General features: G+C 42.3%; 1 protein-coding gene across 3 annotated transcripts; it reads left to right on the top strand.

The window, feature by feature from the left end:
- Nucleotides 1-771: 771 nt before the first annotated feature.
- On the top strand, nt 772-15100 carry NRBF2 (nuclear receptor binding factor 2). Of its 3 annotated transcripts, XM_059851114.1 has the most exons (5): nt 785-926; nt 4640-4745; nt 10949-11033; nt 12433-12473; nt 13564-15100. In XM_059851114.1, exons 2-5 carry the CDS (start codon nt 4701-4703, stop codon nt 14278-14280), a joined length of 888 nt encoding a protein of 295 aa, XP_059707097.1. In that variant the 5' UTR covers nt 785-926; nt 4640-4700; the 3' UTR covers nt 14281-15100. The 3 variants fall into 3 exon arrangements, with proteins under 3 accessions (XP_059707096.1, XP_059707097.1, XP_059707098.1); XM_059851113.1 differs by lacking the exon at nt 4640-4745 and having other exon boundaries at nt 772-926; XM_059851115.1 differs by lacking the exons at nt 785-926; nt 4640-4745 and adding an exon at nt 11505-11598 and having other exon boundaries at nt 10963-11033.
- Nucleotides 15101-15451: the final 351 nt, after the last annotated feature.

Raw genomic sequence — 15451 nt, 5'->3', positions numbered from 1 at the left:
GAGATAAACATGCATACATGGCCAGAAACTTGGATTAGAAATCTCTCTGTAAGACTAATCATCCTTACAGAACAACCATTAGTGCTAAAATACTTTAAATCAAGATCATCAACAGCAAAGCCCAAGGAGTGGCTGAGGCTGATTGGTTTGTTTAGCCTGGAGGAGACTGAGGTGAGCCCTCACTGCAGCCTGCAGCATCCTTATGAGAGGAAAGAGAGGAGCAGGCATTCACCTCTTCACTCTCGTGACCACTGACAGGACTCGAGAAAATAGCATAAAGCAGAGTTAAGGAAGGTCTAGGCTGGATATCAGGAAAAGGTTCTTTCCCCAGAGGATGGTTGGGCACCGGAACAGGCTCCTCAGGGAAGTGGTCAGGGCCCCAAGGCTGACAGAGCTCAAGGATCATTTGGACAACGCTGTTGGGCACAGCGTGTGATTTCTGGGGTGTCCTGTGCCAGGCCGGGAATTGGACTCGATGATCCTGATGGGTCCCTTCCAACTCCGCATTTCCTACGATTCTAACATTTCCTTTTCTCTTCTTTTTTTCTTCACCATTTTAGGGCTTAACTCCTCCGAGAGGCAAGGAAGGTGATGCTTTCCTTTATTTGTCTTCGCCCTCGCCGGCTGGCACACCCTTACGGGAACGGCGAAGGAATCCCCCCCAATTCCCGACTTCCCCTCAGACAGCTCCTTACGCCCTTAGGGCGGGAGGCGCGCGCGGCGCCCGTTACCGCGGCGACGCGGCCCCGAAGTCTCGCGAGGCGGCGCGCGGCTCTCGCGGGCAGGGCGGAAGCGGCCGCCGTGTTTACAACCCGCGCTGGGGCCGGGACGCGCCGGGCCGGGCCGGGGGCACCGGCGAGAGCCCCTCGCCCATGTGCCCGCAGCCCCCGCCGTCCATGGAAGTGATGGAGGGGCCCCTCAACCTGGTGAGCGCGGGGAGTGGAGGGGAAGGGGGGGGCGCGTCGGGTCAGCCGGTGCCGCCGCTGCTCCAGCCGCTCAGACAGCGGGGAGAGGGTGACACCGCTCGGCTCCTACCCCCGGGTGACCAGCCGGAGAGGCGCGTCCTGAACAGAAAAAGGGGCTCTTGCCGCGCTTCCTTCTCCCCCAAAGACCTGTTCAGGTCTCGGGTCAGGCCCTGCCCGGACGGGATCGGGGCCCAGCGGCCGTCCCGGGCCGGAGGCGGCTCCGGGAGGGAGCGGGGTGCGCTCGGCCCGGTCCCGCCGGGGACAGCGCTGCTCCGTGCCCGGAGCGCGGCGAGAGGGGGAGCGCCCGGGTGCGTGTCGTGGCCTGTTTAGATTGGAGAGGTGTGGGGACATCGCCTTGCAAAAGCTAGGGACAAGGGCAGTTCAGGAAGGAAGCGTCTAGGGGAAACGTTTAGATGACACAGGCCATAACCGTGAGGGTTTAAAGAGTTTTGGAGGCTTGTCAGGGCCTAGAATTGGCTAAGTGCTTCCTTTAATTTCAGAAGGTGAAATGCTTTAAAACCTTAAATCAGTAATTGTTTTGCTTAATGTAAATTTCTAAGGAACCTGAACTGAAACACAGGTAATCTAAAAAATGCTTCTTCACCAAAGCTAATCAGATGTTAAACAGTCTGAATTGGCAGGTCTCTGTCCCATAGACAAGATCTAGGTCAAGAAGAGTTGATTCTCTGCTGCCTTGTGGGTTTTACCAAAGCTGTATCTTAGCTATGTGATGATACACAGAGAAAAGAAGTTTTGGTCCAGCAGTCCAGTTAGCCACAGGCAGCACGCTGAGAATACAGCTGTGTTGCTTCCAGGAATGAGTATGATCCAGGAATTATTTAGACACTGCCATGCAAACCTCAGAGACTTGTGTCAGTTTAGGTTTTAACCAAAGCTTATTTATGCCAAGATGGTGTCAGCCCTGACAAATCATTGCCTACAGAGTCAATCAGGTATTTCTAGGTTGCTCTCCCTAGTTTTAGAAAGATTTACACAGCTGTCATTGCAGACCACCTATGGAATTAGGGCTGACAGTGTAGTAGGAAGATGGTCTATTTAGATCTGTAAGTTCTGCAATGGTGCAGAACCACTCTGGGTGTGTCAGCATCGTAGTGTTTCACTTGTTACTCTGTCTACTGAAAGACTAATTGAAATAAGGAACAGCAGGAAATAGGAAAGCTCTTGTTACCTGTTGATATCATGGGGTTAAAGTCAAGCAAACTTAAAGCATGGTAAAACAGGTGGGCTAAACTACAGCTATTTCACAGATATTGTAAAAACCTCTTAAAAAAGTAGATAGTAGTGCATAAGATTCTAAAGAGAAAATTATAATTGTACGTTCACTAGTAAATGTCTAAAAGTAGCAACTTTTTTGGCAATATCACCAGTCAGTAATGTTTCTTACTGAGACCACTTAGAAGGATTGTAGGAGTGACATGACTGTGACTAAAGCCTGGTTTATGACCTTGCAACCACAATAGGAGTGTGCAGTCATCATGCCTGTCTAGCTCCAGGCTGACAAGGTCAAGACACTTCTGGATGTAATGGATGATACAGGAAAGAGTTGCTTTACACACTTTCATACACAAAATTATGAACTTGCCCGTGGATATGTTTCTACTGCCTGAGAGCGTCCTGAAATGCAAAAACTTTTCTTGAAATTGCTGTGCAATATAGTCGTGGATCATCATATACAGGAGAGTGACACATCCATTGAGGTTGTGTCAAGCACCATGGAAACTCCTCATGATAAGAGGGTTGAGTGGGTACAGTACCATGGTTAGAGCACACCTAGGTTTTTACAAGGACATGAACAGGAAGGAGTAACTACAGTTCTGCAAAGCTCTTCTGTTCACAGCCCGCTCTGCTGTGGAGCTTCAGATTGACATCATCATTCAGGGGAGGTGCCAACCTCCAAAATAAGGATGTTCATTTAAGTTTTTGATACTATCCAGTGTTACCTATTGCACTCTCTTTTCCCATAAGTTTCTTTTCTTACCTAAATCTAGTTCCAGTGAATTGGAAAAGCACAACTTTTTCCAAATATGCCAATGAGGAAAATAAAGCTACCAAAAAAAAAAAAAAAAGGAAGACCAATCAAAGCCACCAAATCACCCAAGACCTAAACTACAAAGTGATTTTGGATTCAGTAATCATTAGTCTTATTTAACTGCTATCAATGGTTTAAATACAAGATATTTTCCCTCTTCCAATATATCACAGCTTGACAATTTTTACAAAACTGATTTTCCATCAGTTAAGGCTATTCATTAGAATTTACCACAGTACTTGAATCTTGCTTTGTCTTGTAAAAATTGTCTATTAATAGTGGATTGGAGCATCTAGTCTTAGTTACTGGGAAGCATGGATACTGTTCTAATTTTCCTGGCCAGTTGATCTGACCATCAAAAAACCCAAACAAACAAAAACAATGACAAGAACAACAAAAACAAACAAACAACCATACCCCACCCCTTACACTTTAATGCTATATCTTATATTTTCCTGGCTTCAATTATGCTCTTTTTCTGAAACTTCTGAAAGATACATTTCCCTAAAATAAATATGGAACTGAGTAGTCTTCAACGTCACACAAAAATTTTTAGGTTATGCCATGGAACTTAAAACCAGCATGAATTAAGTGGAGTCCCTGCACCAGCAGGCAGCCATACACGAGCTGATTACTTATTTCACACATAATCTAGATCAAAAACACCTCAACATTCTTTTTACAAATTAAAACTTACACTGTGAAAGCATGAAGATAAATCTTCTATGAGCACTGCATGTTTTTACAGAGCATCTTGAGAGCTTCTCTGTGCTGCTTGCTATTGGGGCACTTCCTACTGCCCTCTGATTTAGGCAAAGAATTTTGATCCCACATCCAGCCATAATTTTACCCCTTAGGTATAGGAGCAAAAGTTACAAGAAGCACAACTACACACTGCTGACCATCAAAAGCTTGGAAGTAACACAGTAAAAGTGAGGCAAATAGTATTAATCTCAGGAAGAGACTAGAAATTGCTCCTTAAACAGAGTTTGACATCCAGGACTTAATAGTTCTGGAGATTCTACTTTCACAGCTTTCACTGTCCTGTAGCTAAGGAGCTATACCACCTCTACCTTGTATTCTTCCTACAAGGTAGTAATATTTGTATGGTTTATAATAAAATACAATCCAAAATCTGGTTAATGTGTGTCATCTCTTAAGTTTCCTTAAGCATACAGGACCTAGCTTGAAGAGCTGCTGTTTTAGGGAAGACCAGAAAGCACAGCCCAATAGCTGGAGGGAGAACAGCACAAAATGTGTATTCTAAGAGTCTTATATAATGAAAGCCTTTAATATTAATGCTGTTAGCCATCAGCAGCAACCATTCCAGTGCAAGCCAATCAATGGTTTACTTAATTATTTCAAAATGAGGTAATACTACATCCACATAAAGGCACAATAACAAGCAGAATAAATATACAACATGGAAGTGTAGGAGGAGAAAATAGAAAACATCTACAGAAGTTCACTAGGGACCAGAGAATTTAAACCACACATGCTAATGTGTTTGAGACTTAATGCCAGCCTGCACTTCTGTTATTTTCATTGGAAAACCAGGAATATTATGTTTATCTATAGAAACATCCATAGAACCCCATTTGTTTTCTTTGATTTTTTTTTTCAGTCTTAACCTGACAGCTGCTAGACTTGATCTTCCAGTGTAAGATGAAACCAAAAGCAGGCAGATGCACTCAATTCTGAAGTCCAGTTACAGAGAACAAGCTTGTAAGGTAACAAAAGGGGAAGTATCACTAGATAGACACGCTTAACACAAAATCTGTTTTTACCACAGTGGTGGAAGAACCAAAAGGTGTGAATCCACAGAGACAGCAACATATCTCAGTAAAGTGGCCAGAGGTGCATCAGATACTCAGCTGAACAGCCAGATCAGTAAGAGCCACCTTGGAAAAGCTGGACAATGTTGTGTGCAGGCATGTAACTACTGTAAAAGCACAACACAAAACAGTTCCTTGTGGCACATTAAACAACTTGCAGCAGCTCCCAGTCAAGAACATAATTAGCTAAGCACTGGGGGGGTAGACAGGTGTTATTTCCTCACTGTACCTGTGCTGTTTGGGTACGTACCAGCAGTGCCTTTCTGCTGTGTCACACTGGCCTTACATGACTGTCATCAAGCCACAGAGCTCAGCCCTGAGTGAGCATGACCAGCAGATTAAAGACCCAAATGAAGCCATCTCAGAGAAGCCTGGTGAGACAGACTGAAGGCACAGCTGAAGACTTTCTGCCCCACTTGTTTTGAAATTGTTGCCCTTGGAAGCTTGTTTACTGGACAATTTGTTGTAATGGTTCAGATGCTCCTGTTGAGAGGTAGCTCAGTTGCTGTAACAGCTTGAGCCTTGTGGTTTAGGGCTACATACAGAAGCCCAGACTGGTTTTGTTTATCTGGGCAGTGGAATGGTTCTCACTTATCTTGTAACCTTCAGTTAGCAAGAGTTGTGTCATACCAGCTGTGACACATTATATATGGGGACAAAAAGGACATAGCCAAAGCAGCTGAGATCTGTAGGCACACAGAATGCTCTGGGGAGGTGGTGGAGTCACTGTCCCTGGAGAAGGAAAGACCAGACATGACACTGCTATGGTCTCATTGACAGAGTGGTGTTCAGTCACAGGCTGAACTCAATCTCACTGTCTTTTCCAAACTAATTCATTCTGAGTCTGAAAATAGCTCTGAAAAACAAGTTGAAGCATTTAGTGCTTTTATCATACTAAATGGATGAAAAGGAACCGAAGGAGGTTGATTTGACTGTGCAGTAGGTAAAGGGGTACCACACCTTAATGAAGGTGCAGGTGCTCAGGGAAAGGGCTGCAGCTCTGCCTGGATGGGGTTTTGAAGACTCCACCTAACCTGAGCAGTATGAATGCAAGTTGGGTTCTTTCCAGATCTTTTAATTGCATTTGCATGGTGAGGAACTCAGAGTAACCATTTTATCTGAAACTTGGAATAGGTTGGGAACACAGGCGTAGTCAATTAGAGCTATTCAGTCAGTTAATGGGGGTTGCCTAAACAGCTGCTTGCTTGTCTGCCCATATACTTAAAGTCTAATGCTATTCCTTACGTGCAAGGTGAACTTTGACATCTTTACAATTCAATACAAAGTGACTCAGAGGTCTGTATTCTCAACATCAACATTCTCATGATAGTGTCACTTACTTGTTTTGCTCTATAGGAGCACTAACCTATTATTTACACAGTTGAGTCATTGTTCTGTCAACCTTGCTAAATACAGGCTTTCAAAAACAGAAAATTGAGCTAACATGTGACTAGTGGTCTTGGTTGAACAGCCACAATGGGTTCTGCCATTTTTTTGTTGATCTTTAGTCATCCTTCTCTACAGGATACAAGTATTTAAAAATGGAGGCTTGCTTCTCTTGGCAAAACTACACCATTCCCATTTCTTTAGTTTTACTGCAAATATATTCTCATTATTTAGCATAAGTTACAGGACAGCTCTTTATTATTTTTACTTTTAGTGCAACTGCCACTAAATATAAGCATTTTCCATAGACACCCTGATCAAGTTTGCACCTTTTTTAGTAAATGAATGGCCATAGTTTATTCTTAGACCTCTCAGATCAAGTTTTGCACTTGTATTCTCTCTTCATTACATTTTTTCAGTACCTATGAGGCCATACATATTCAAACCTTTCTAAATTCACTATTTCCTGGGAGGAATGGCTTTGAAAGAGGCTTCTGTATATGTAGCCTCTGACTGTGTGTGGAGTGGGGAGAACCATGGTGCACCACTTTGTCCCACCCTTTGTGGCCTGCAGCTGTAAACACCCACATGGAAAACACTTAGCACTCTTCTGGATAATAGAGCAGCAATGCAGTGTGCACTTTTGACTGTTCAAAATAGAAATCAGACCTATATCCTTAAGGAAACAAATCCTAAAATAGATCCCTCATCTCTCTCTCAAAACAAAAAACCACCTTCCTCGTTTTCAGCAGTAGGAGACCACAGGTTTTTTCAGGCAATAATAACTGATATGGACAGTCCATAACATAAAATAGATGATAGCAGCATCAAACAGTGGTTTCACTTAAAACATTTACAAACAGAAACTTCTTGGCAGTTAAACTTTCATCAGGCCCCATCATTCTAGCAGTTTTTCCTGCCTTTGTCATTTTAAGTAAAGTGCTGTAATCTGTGCTCCATAATCCCATTAAAATACATCATTTTCTGGTGAGTCCTTTGTAATATACTAAGAAGGCTGTAAGCTTAACATCTTGTGCAAGGCTTTGTCCAGTGAAGAGCTGTTCCCATTAGTGGAACAGAGAAAAACAAAACATGCCTGTCTCAGCTGCAGGAGCATTGTTGCAAGTGACTGCTCTGAGGAGAGGGTACTCTGTTTGAAAATGTGTACTACATGTGCCCTTTTTTTAGAACATTATTTTTGTACTGTTGAATCAAACAGGTTTTTTTTCCTGTTTTGCTCCTTTCCACAATAGCTAACCATCAACTAGAATTGTATGGGAAGAGTAGCAGCTTTCCTTCCTTATCCCCACAGCCTAAGCCAGGATCATAGTGTGCTAGTCCTTTAAGTTGTAAGAGTATGCTGTGTCTAGAAAGAAAACATTGCTATTTTTTCCTTTGAGGGAACAGTAATAGGTCTGGCAAGTGGCCCTTACGGCTTCATTTCTCACAGCCTGCAGTCACATCATTGTCTAGTCTATAGTAGGAAAAAACAAACCAACAAAGAAGTGTAGTATTAAATTTTGGTTAAAGGAAGCTGTAGGTAAAGAGGAGACCCTCATTGCTGTTCTAGAAGATTATTTGATTGGGCTTTTATTCTTCTGTTCAGAGATTACATAGGCAAGAATTTGGGCCAGTCAGGTGGAAAGATCAAATAGGAACGCTTCCCAGAATAGCAGTAAAACTCACTAAAGCAAGTGGTGTCCCTCAGCATCTCAACTACATTTACAGAGAGTGTGGAAAAATGCCTCACTTACCTTCTCCAGTTAATCCAGAGTGCTTCGAGTCACACAGTATGGCTTACCCAAATCTCTTAAAAACCAATTATAATGGAGAAAGGTGAGGAAGCTTTTTAGCTTGGCCATCCTTAACTCACACGTGCTTCCTATTACAAGAGTCAAGTTGTTACACCTGTCCATTTGCCTACTGGGAATTCCTGCTCATCAGGATTGGGAGGGACATCTGAAAGTGTTGTCATCCTGCTTCCCCTTTTCAATTCTATAGCTTCTTAATAAAGTATAATTTTTCCTACACCCCATCCTACATTAATTTCCAACACTGCAAGTGGAAGAGGAAGGAGAAATCAGATCTATAAACCTGCCACAGTCAAGCAGCAGGTGTTTCTGTAATCACAGCAGCAAGACCAAAGTCAAAGCAATCCTGCCTCTATCTGCTGGGAACCAGCACTGAAGCTCCAGAGCTGTTGTGTAAATACCTTCCTCTAGCATGACATCAGACCAGGGATAAACTTGAGAGTAATCTTCTCTTTATGACAAAGGACCAGTTCTTCCATTGCCAGTTTTATAATGGGACACAGGCTACTCTAGCTTCAAAATAGATGTGCTAACAATGGTTGGAAGCTGCATGGCTGAGGGTAACTGAGCACTAAGAGCAAACCATCAGAGTAGCCAAGATGTAGAAGCTCATCCATGATAATGGCTCGTAAACATCCAGATACTTCTGTTGCAGCTTCATCACTTGCTGCTAGGAAACAGCACCACTAATTTCTTCTAACTGCTTGTTGATAAATAAGCTAACGTGAAAGTGGGAGAAATTCCTTGGTCTTTTCACAATCAACTAATTGGAACAGACAGGGGTTAGAATAAATGAGCAAGTATTTTCTTGTCAGCCTCTCAGGAAAATAGGAATTCCTTGCCCATGACTGACTGCAAAACAGCTAGTTTTCTCACATAGGGCTGTGCTGAAAACTGATGTTTTTTTCTGGTGTGGCTCCTGTTGTTTCCATTGGGAATTCTGTTGCATCAGAGTAAGATGGCCTGACATGTATATTTTGATGTAAGAGCAAGAAAGGCATTGTGACCTAGTCATTAAAGCACCCTGGGTTGTTTTTTTTTGCCAACATCTATGGACTTTTGTTTTCTTAATTTTATTTACTGTTCAGCCCAACTTCTTCAGACTCCCTTCAGCTTCACTGGAAGTTAATTGAGAAAGGAAATTATTTAATTGCTCAATCAAATAAGAACTGAATGTCCTCAGATGTTCTCCATGTGCTTAAGTGATTTGAGTAAGATCACACTCCAGCAGTTTAAAACATACATGAATAATGTTTGAAAACAATGGGACTCAAATTCTCATATGTAAAAACTGGCAAATGGAACTTGTCCTCTGACTTGTTGAATTGCTGTCTTAGCTCTTCTGTCTCTGGCTATTCTATTTCCTCTTTCCCTGTTTTTTTAGACCTTCCCATGCAGTTTGCAGAAGCAGCTGTATCAATACTAATTTACTGAAAAATTGTTTTGCAATTTGTAATGGGACAAGCTGGCAGGGATAACCAAGGAGATGGCTCTGTCTGTGCTGATACTGTTTGTTCATACCACAGGGAAATAAGTTTATCTTTCTGGCATATGTCATTTGTAGGAGTCCATAGAAAAAGGCCATAAAACAGATGATTTTCCAACAGGAAAATACTTCCTTTTCTGAGATTATTTAACCTCAGCGAAAGGGGAAATGCTAACAATGCTCTGAGGATTCAGTGAAGGTGAGAAAGAAGAATATAACAAAGAATATTTCTTGTGAAGAATCAAGGAGTTGCGGTTTAGGTTTTTTAAGAACACACTATATTAGCATATGATATCAGTTTTAGGAAAGCCATATGTCTTCATGGAGTGATGTAACTGCCAGGGATTGTTAAGGAACAGCTGTTGCCCCAACAGGTGTTGTCTCTACAAGTCATTCTCTTTTGTGGTGTCAGAGCTGCTAAGATTCTGGTAGAACACTGAACTTACTGTAATACTGTAGGGCATAACTCCACTTGGCAGAAAAAATGACAAACTGAGCTGCTTTTTGGGACTTGTATTTTAAATGGATGTTAATGTCAGTACTATGTAAGTATCAGTACCTGATGTCTGCTTACTTCAAGCTCAACATGTAGTAAAGCAGTCCTGAACAGTGTGTGTAACTGACAGTCTCACCAGGTCGTGCTTGTGGCTTTTCACATTCCACAGCTTGTCTTGGAGGAAGGGCCATAAAATCCATGTCTCGTAGTAATGACAAAAAAGACTTGCTTTCATGAATGTTGCAGTGCTGGTTATGCAATAGTTTCTCACTAAGCATATGCAAATACTTGCATTAAATGTTTGCTTTCATAGTTGGTGGTTTACATTAGTGGTTTACAAATACTCATCTAGATTTAACTGTTGTACAGCAACAACGTGACTTTAATACTTTTAACTATGGCTGTGCTGCAACCATTAATTGGTTTAAGCTGCAGACAAAAAAAAAAAAAAAAAGAAGCAGGCTATTCACCCAAGAGGCAAAATGTATTGGGCATGGGGCAGCAGAAAATAGCAAATCACCTGTAAGATGTAACACAATTCAAATATCTTGCATTCTGCCAGGTAAATTGGTCCAAAATACTTACAGCTTCTCATAACTTCTTTTGGCCTAGTGTTCTTTTTACTATGGTAAATGCCTGCCTAGAAAAGAGGACGTGCTTTCTGAGGAACAGCTTCAAAAGTATTTTGTTGTGTACACACTAGTTTTGCTTCATTAACAAACTTCAGTTCTTACCAGTACAGACTCTTGTGAGGTAGTATTAAAGAAGTCCAGTTACACAGCTTGGAAGGGAGTGAAAATCTGAGCCTAAAAGCCTGAGAATTGGAATCAGTATAGGTTTTTCAGTTACTTAAAAGATAGGTGTAACTCTTTGTCCATTAACCCTCACTGATGCAATGTTCTTTTTTTTTCATTTTAAGGCTCACCAGCAAAGCAGAAAAGCAGACCGCTTGTTGGCAGCAGGGAAATATGAAGAAGCAATTTCTTGTCACAAAAAAGCTGCTGGTTAGTAGGTTATTTCTCATATTTCAGCTCTTAAAATCAGTTTCTAGATTTGCATGCCCCAAGCCTGTCTCTCATGTTCAAGAACAGTGTTCTTGGGCACATGGGATTCTTGGGGTGTCCTGCACAGGGCCAGGAGTTGGCCTTGGTGGTCCTGCTGGGTCCCTTGCAGCTCAGCAGAGTCTATGATTCTGTGTAAGTAGAATGTCTAGTTACTTGCAAAATTTATATTTTTAAAGTGGCAGTTTGTTTTTCAGAGCAGATCAAGAACCCTTCTGAAAACTTTTTTTTCTCATGTGAGCAGCTAGAGTCAGACATTTCCAAAGTTGTTTATATTGGGGGTGATTATCACTGTGAAGGCAGTTCTTGACTGAAGATGAAGCCAACACCTTGTGGTATGCACAGACTGAAGTTGTGTGCTTGCTTTAAGCCAGTTTCACTTTATATTTTGCATTTTCTTTACTGCTTTCATAGGCGAGGTCACAGTGCTTTCTCTGTTGGTGAAGAACAAATGTTTGCTTACAAAACTTCCTTTTCCTAATGTCTGCATCAAGGCAGCTAAGAACAGGTGAGAGCTCCCCAGAACTCGAGCAAAACAGCAGATTGCATCATAGACCTTGACACTGCAGGGACAGCCTCTCCTCTGTGAGATGTGGTGCATTTACCTGTCCATTTAAATAGCCCTGCTTCATTTTTTGTGTTGGAGTTTCTCAGCTCTCTGACAGTATGCAGCTCCTTGGCAGAAGAAGAAAGGAGGTCTTAACTGGTGCAACAAGTAGGACATTTTCAGTGACAGGGCTTGTGTGGAGACAAAGTAAGTGGCTGCTCTGAACATGGTAACCTAGATACCAGGCATTCTGCCTCCATTCATAAATACTAGAAAACCCCATGAAGTGAGGAACTAATAGTTTCTTTGGTATTTATGAATACTCAGAGTGATGAGGGATTGCACTTACATTTCAAAATGCAAATACTTTTTGTTTTCTTTCACTTCATATACCAAGATAAAAGCCAAAAATACACTGAATGTTTTTTTGCTTTTGTCTTGCATCATTCAAATTTGGTTGAGAATTTCTAATACATTGTCATTTTCAGCACTAGTAAGATATGCTCAGTCTTTCTGGAAATTGCTGCTGCTCTGAAAACAAACTGGAGTGACCCAAGCCAACAGGATACCATGGGAAGGGTGTAGTGTGTATTACAAGGTCTTACACTAATTTTTTCAGACTTGTGAAAAACAGCAGGTGTTTCCAGCCACTGTAACATAAATACTTTCCCTCTAGACTGCTGCCTTTATGTGGGGATTGAGCACACAGGTCTGAAGGCTTTCCTTAGCTTTTCTGGAAGTGTTCAGGTTTCCCAGCCTGCCCTCAGTGCTGATGGATGATGTTCTGTCCCACAGGGTACCTCACCGATGCCATGAAGCTGACCCAGTCGGAGCAGGTGAGACCAGAGCACAGCAGCTGCCAGAACCAGCCACAGCCCTGTGGTGTGCCCATGGGTCCCATTGGGTGTGATCACACCCCTCCTGGCCACTAGCCTCTGCAAAATTTTCTGAACCCTTGGCAACTGCACCAGGCATTTCACAAGTGTGGTAATACTAATCTTCCTAGAGAGTTATTCCGAGGACAAGAGAAACCTTAACCCAATCCAAGAGGTCTCCAACTTTCTAGTCTGCCAGACATCTTCAAGTATGTGACAAAACTAGTGTCATGTTTAACTTTATCTGTGAGGCACTGAGGCACTTAGTATTTTGTTGAGACAAAAAACCAAGCATCTCATCTACAGTGTGTCATTTTGGCTTAATGCATCCTGATTGGGGGATCTCTAGAACAGCACCCTGACACTTTTTCTTATTCATTGCACAAGTTTATCTGTGAATGTAGTAGTGTAGTCTGCTCAGTACTTTTGTACCAGAAGGCTTTGAATTTAGCCAATATTATGAAATCAAATAACCCTTGGACATCAGACATCTGTCTTGTCTTTGCTCCAATGGGTCATTCTTGTAGAAAAATGGTCTTTCACCCAGGTGAGTTCATAACTGCTGTGCCACCTCCTTCATTAAATATGGCTGAATCATTTGGGTCCATACCTGGCCTTGGAGCAATTTGCTGCTTCATTTTGGGTGTTATTGATACAGTTACACAGATACTATCATAGAAGCATACAAAAAGTTTGCATTGTTTAGCTAGAGTGTGGCTGTGCATGCCAAGTGAATCTCTTCCTTCTTGGTGTTGGTCATAGGTCAGTTAAACTCTGGCTGCCTCTGCCCAGAGGTGTTGTAGCCTGGTCAGTGACTTACAAACAAAAAGACCAGTAGTTATGCTAAATTTGACATATCTGAATCTGTTGCACTGTACAAGCAGAGAGCACTTCCTGTTGGACTTAATGTCTGAATAACAAAAGCTCCCCCCCTTGGGCATGCAGTGATGCTGTCTATGTAAATATTTACGCACATGTAATCCAATGTTTTTGAATATTTGGGTGGCATTAGGGATCACCAACTAAATTGTTTAATCTTGTTCTTATTCAGGCTCAGCTATCACTGGAATTACAAAGGGATAGTCATATGAAACAGTTACTGCTCATCCAGGAGAGGTGGAAAAGGGCAAAGAGGGAGGAAAAGCTGAAAGCCCAGCAGAGTGCTGACAAGGAAGCAGCCGCACATCTTCAGACTTCTTACAGGCCATCTGCTGAAGACTCTGATGATCAAAACATACTGGTTCCTGTTGCTCAGAAATACAGCTCTTCCACAGAGAAACATTCACAGGATATTCGGGGTGTCTTTGACAGGGACCCTGATACACTTTTATTTCTGCTTCAGAAAAAAAAGGAGCCAGTGGAAGCATGTATTGGGAGTAAAGCGCCAAAAGATGACAAAACAATAATAGAAGAGCAGGCAACCAAAATTGCAGATTTGAAGCAGCTCATAGAATCTCTTGTAGCTGAAAATGAGAGATTAAGGAGAGAGAATAAGCAGTTAAAAGCAGAAAGAGCTAGACTCCAAAAATCTCCAGTTGACAAGGAGTTGGATGTAGACACTGACTTTGTCGAGAAGTCAGAGTTGTGGGGTCTGCAGCAGCACTCGGAATCTGCTTCTTCAGCTGCAACTTGGCAGAAGTTTGCAACAACTGCTGGGAAGGCAAAGGACATTCCAATACCCAACCTTCCCCCCCTGGACATCCCGTCCCCGGAACTCCCGCTGCTGGAACTCTCTGATGATATACTGAAAGGACTGATGAATAGTTAAAAACCAGGAAAAGTGCTCAGTGTAGTTACCCAAACTTGAGAAAAGGGAAAGCCACCAGGACAATGGTGATCTGAGGGCAGAAACATTTACCACAATCCTACTGTTGGAGAAAAGGCATTAAGCAACTTTGTTACTGTGAAATACACATCATATCTGATTTACTTCATGGAAGTTAAAGGTACCATAGTTGGTATAAGATGGTGATCTTTTAGTCTTTCTCCCAATGTTTCAAACCAAATGACTGCCTGGAGAATGTTTCAAGTAACACAATCCTTCAGGGTTTTTAAGTATGCTATATGTAATAGTTATCTATAATGCCATAAATGATGGTGCAGAACCTAACTGTTATGGTTGCCAGTTGGCTGCCACTTCATATTGAAAAATGCTTTCTAGCATGAATTTAAACTGTGCATTTCATTATGCATAACTTTGTTAATTCAGATACAGTGCAATTTATACACCTCCTAGATGGATTTATGTGCCACACTCTGTATTCCTGACCATGTAAACCTCAAGTCAGGAAAGATTTTAATTTCCATGCTATGAAGGAACCAACTTACTCGTTCTGTCGATGTGGGTTTTTTTGGGGGGTTATCTGTTTACATAACTAATCAGGGTGCATTGAATTTAGCTATTGGTTTCTGTATAAAGTGACATGGTTTAAAATGAAAAATCTATACTTAAGGTAAAATACCCTTTTTGTTTTCAGTGATGCATGAATGGAAGTAATTCTAGCTGGCAGTATTTGATTGAAAAAGAAATTGTTTACAGCTTAACCTGATTCAAAAAGGATAGGAAAATAAAAACGAAGGTGTTTTGACACTGTCTGTTACATCTGTACAAATGTTGCCAAGTATAAAGAACAATTTCATACTTGTATGAAGTGTTAGCATAACTGCTGAGCTTCCATGTTCATCATCCAGCAAATTCAAGAAAGCTGGGATGAATTCAGAGGGCCTTGCCCATCTGGGGAGTGACCTGGCTGACAGCCAGATTCCAGCCCTGCAGCATCAGCAGAGCAGCTCCGTGGATTTGCTGGGGCACAGCCCAGCAGGAGCTGTAGGAACAGTGCTGAGGGTGCTGGGTCTGAGCAGGGCCGTGCAGCCTCCTCCAGGACACGTGTCCCTTCCAGCATGGCTCACCCCCTGCCCTGGAGCCCAGCTGGGGCTTT

The sequence above is a fragment of the Haemorhous mexicanus genome, chromosome 7 (genome assembly GCF_027477595.1).
Source record: "Haemorhous mexicanus isolate bHaeMex1 chromosome 7, bHaeMex1.pri, whole genome shotgun sequence".
Classification (NCBI taxonomy): Eukaryota; Metazoa; Chordata; class Aves; order Passeriformes; family Fringillidae; genus Haemorhous; species Haemorhous mexicanus.
The sequence above is the reverse complement of the archived record's forward strand: the minus strand, read 5'-3'. Positions and strand labels throughout refer to the sequence as shown.

Coding starts and splice junctions, on each gene's coding strand:
- NRBF2 (XM_059851113.1), top strand. CDS start 873: ATGTGCCCGCAGCCCCCGCCGTCCATGGAAGTGATGGAGGGGCCCCTC. Junction 11,034..12,432: donor TTGTCACAAAAAAGCTGCTG/GTTAGTAGGTTA, acceptor TCTGTCCCACAG/GGTACCTCACCGATGCCATG. Junction 12,474..13,563: donor AGCTGACCCAGTCGGAGCAG/GTGAGACCAGAG, acceptor GTTCTTATTCAG/GCTCAGCTATCACTGGAATT.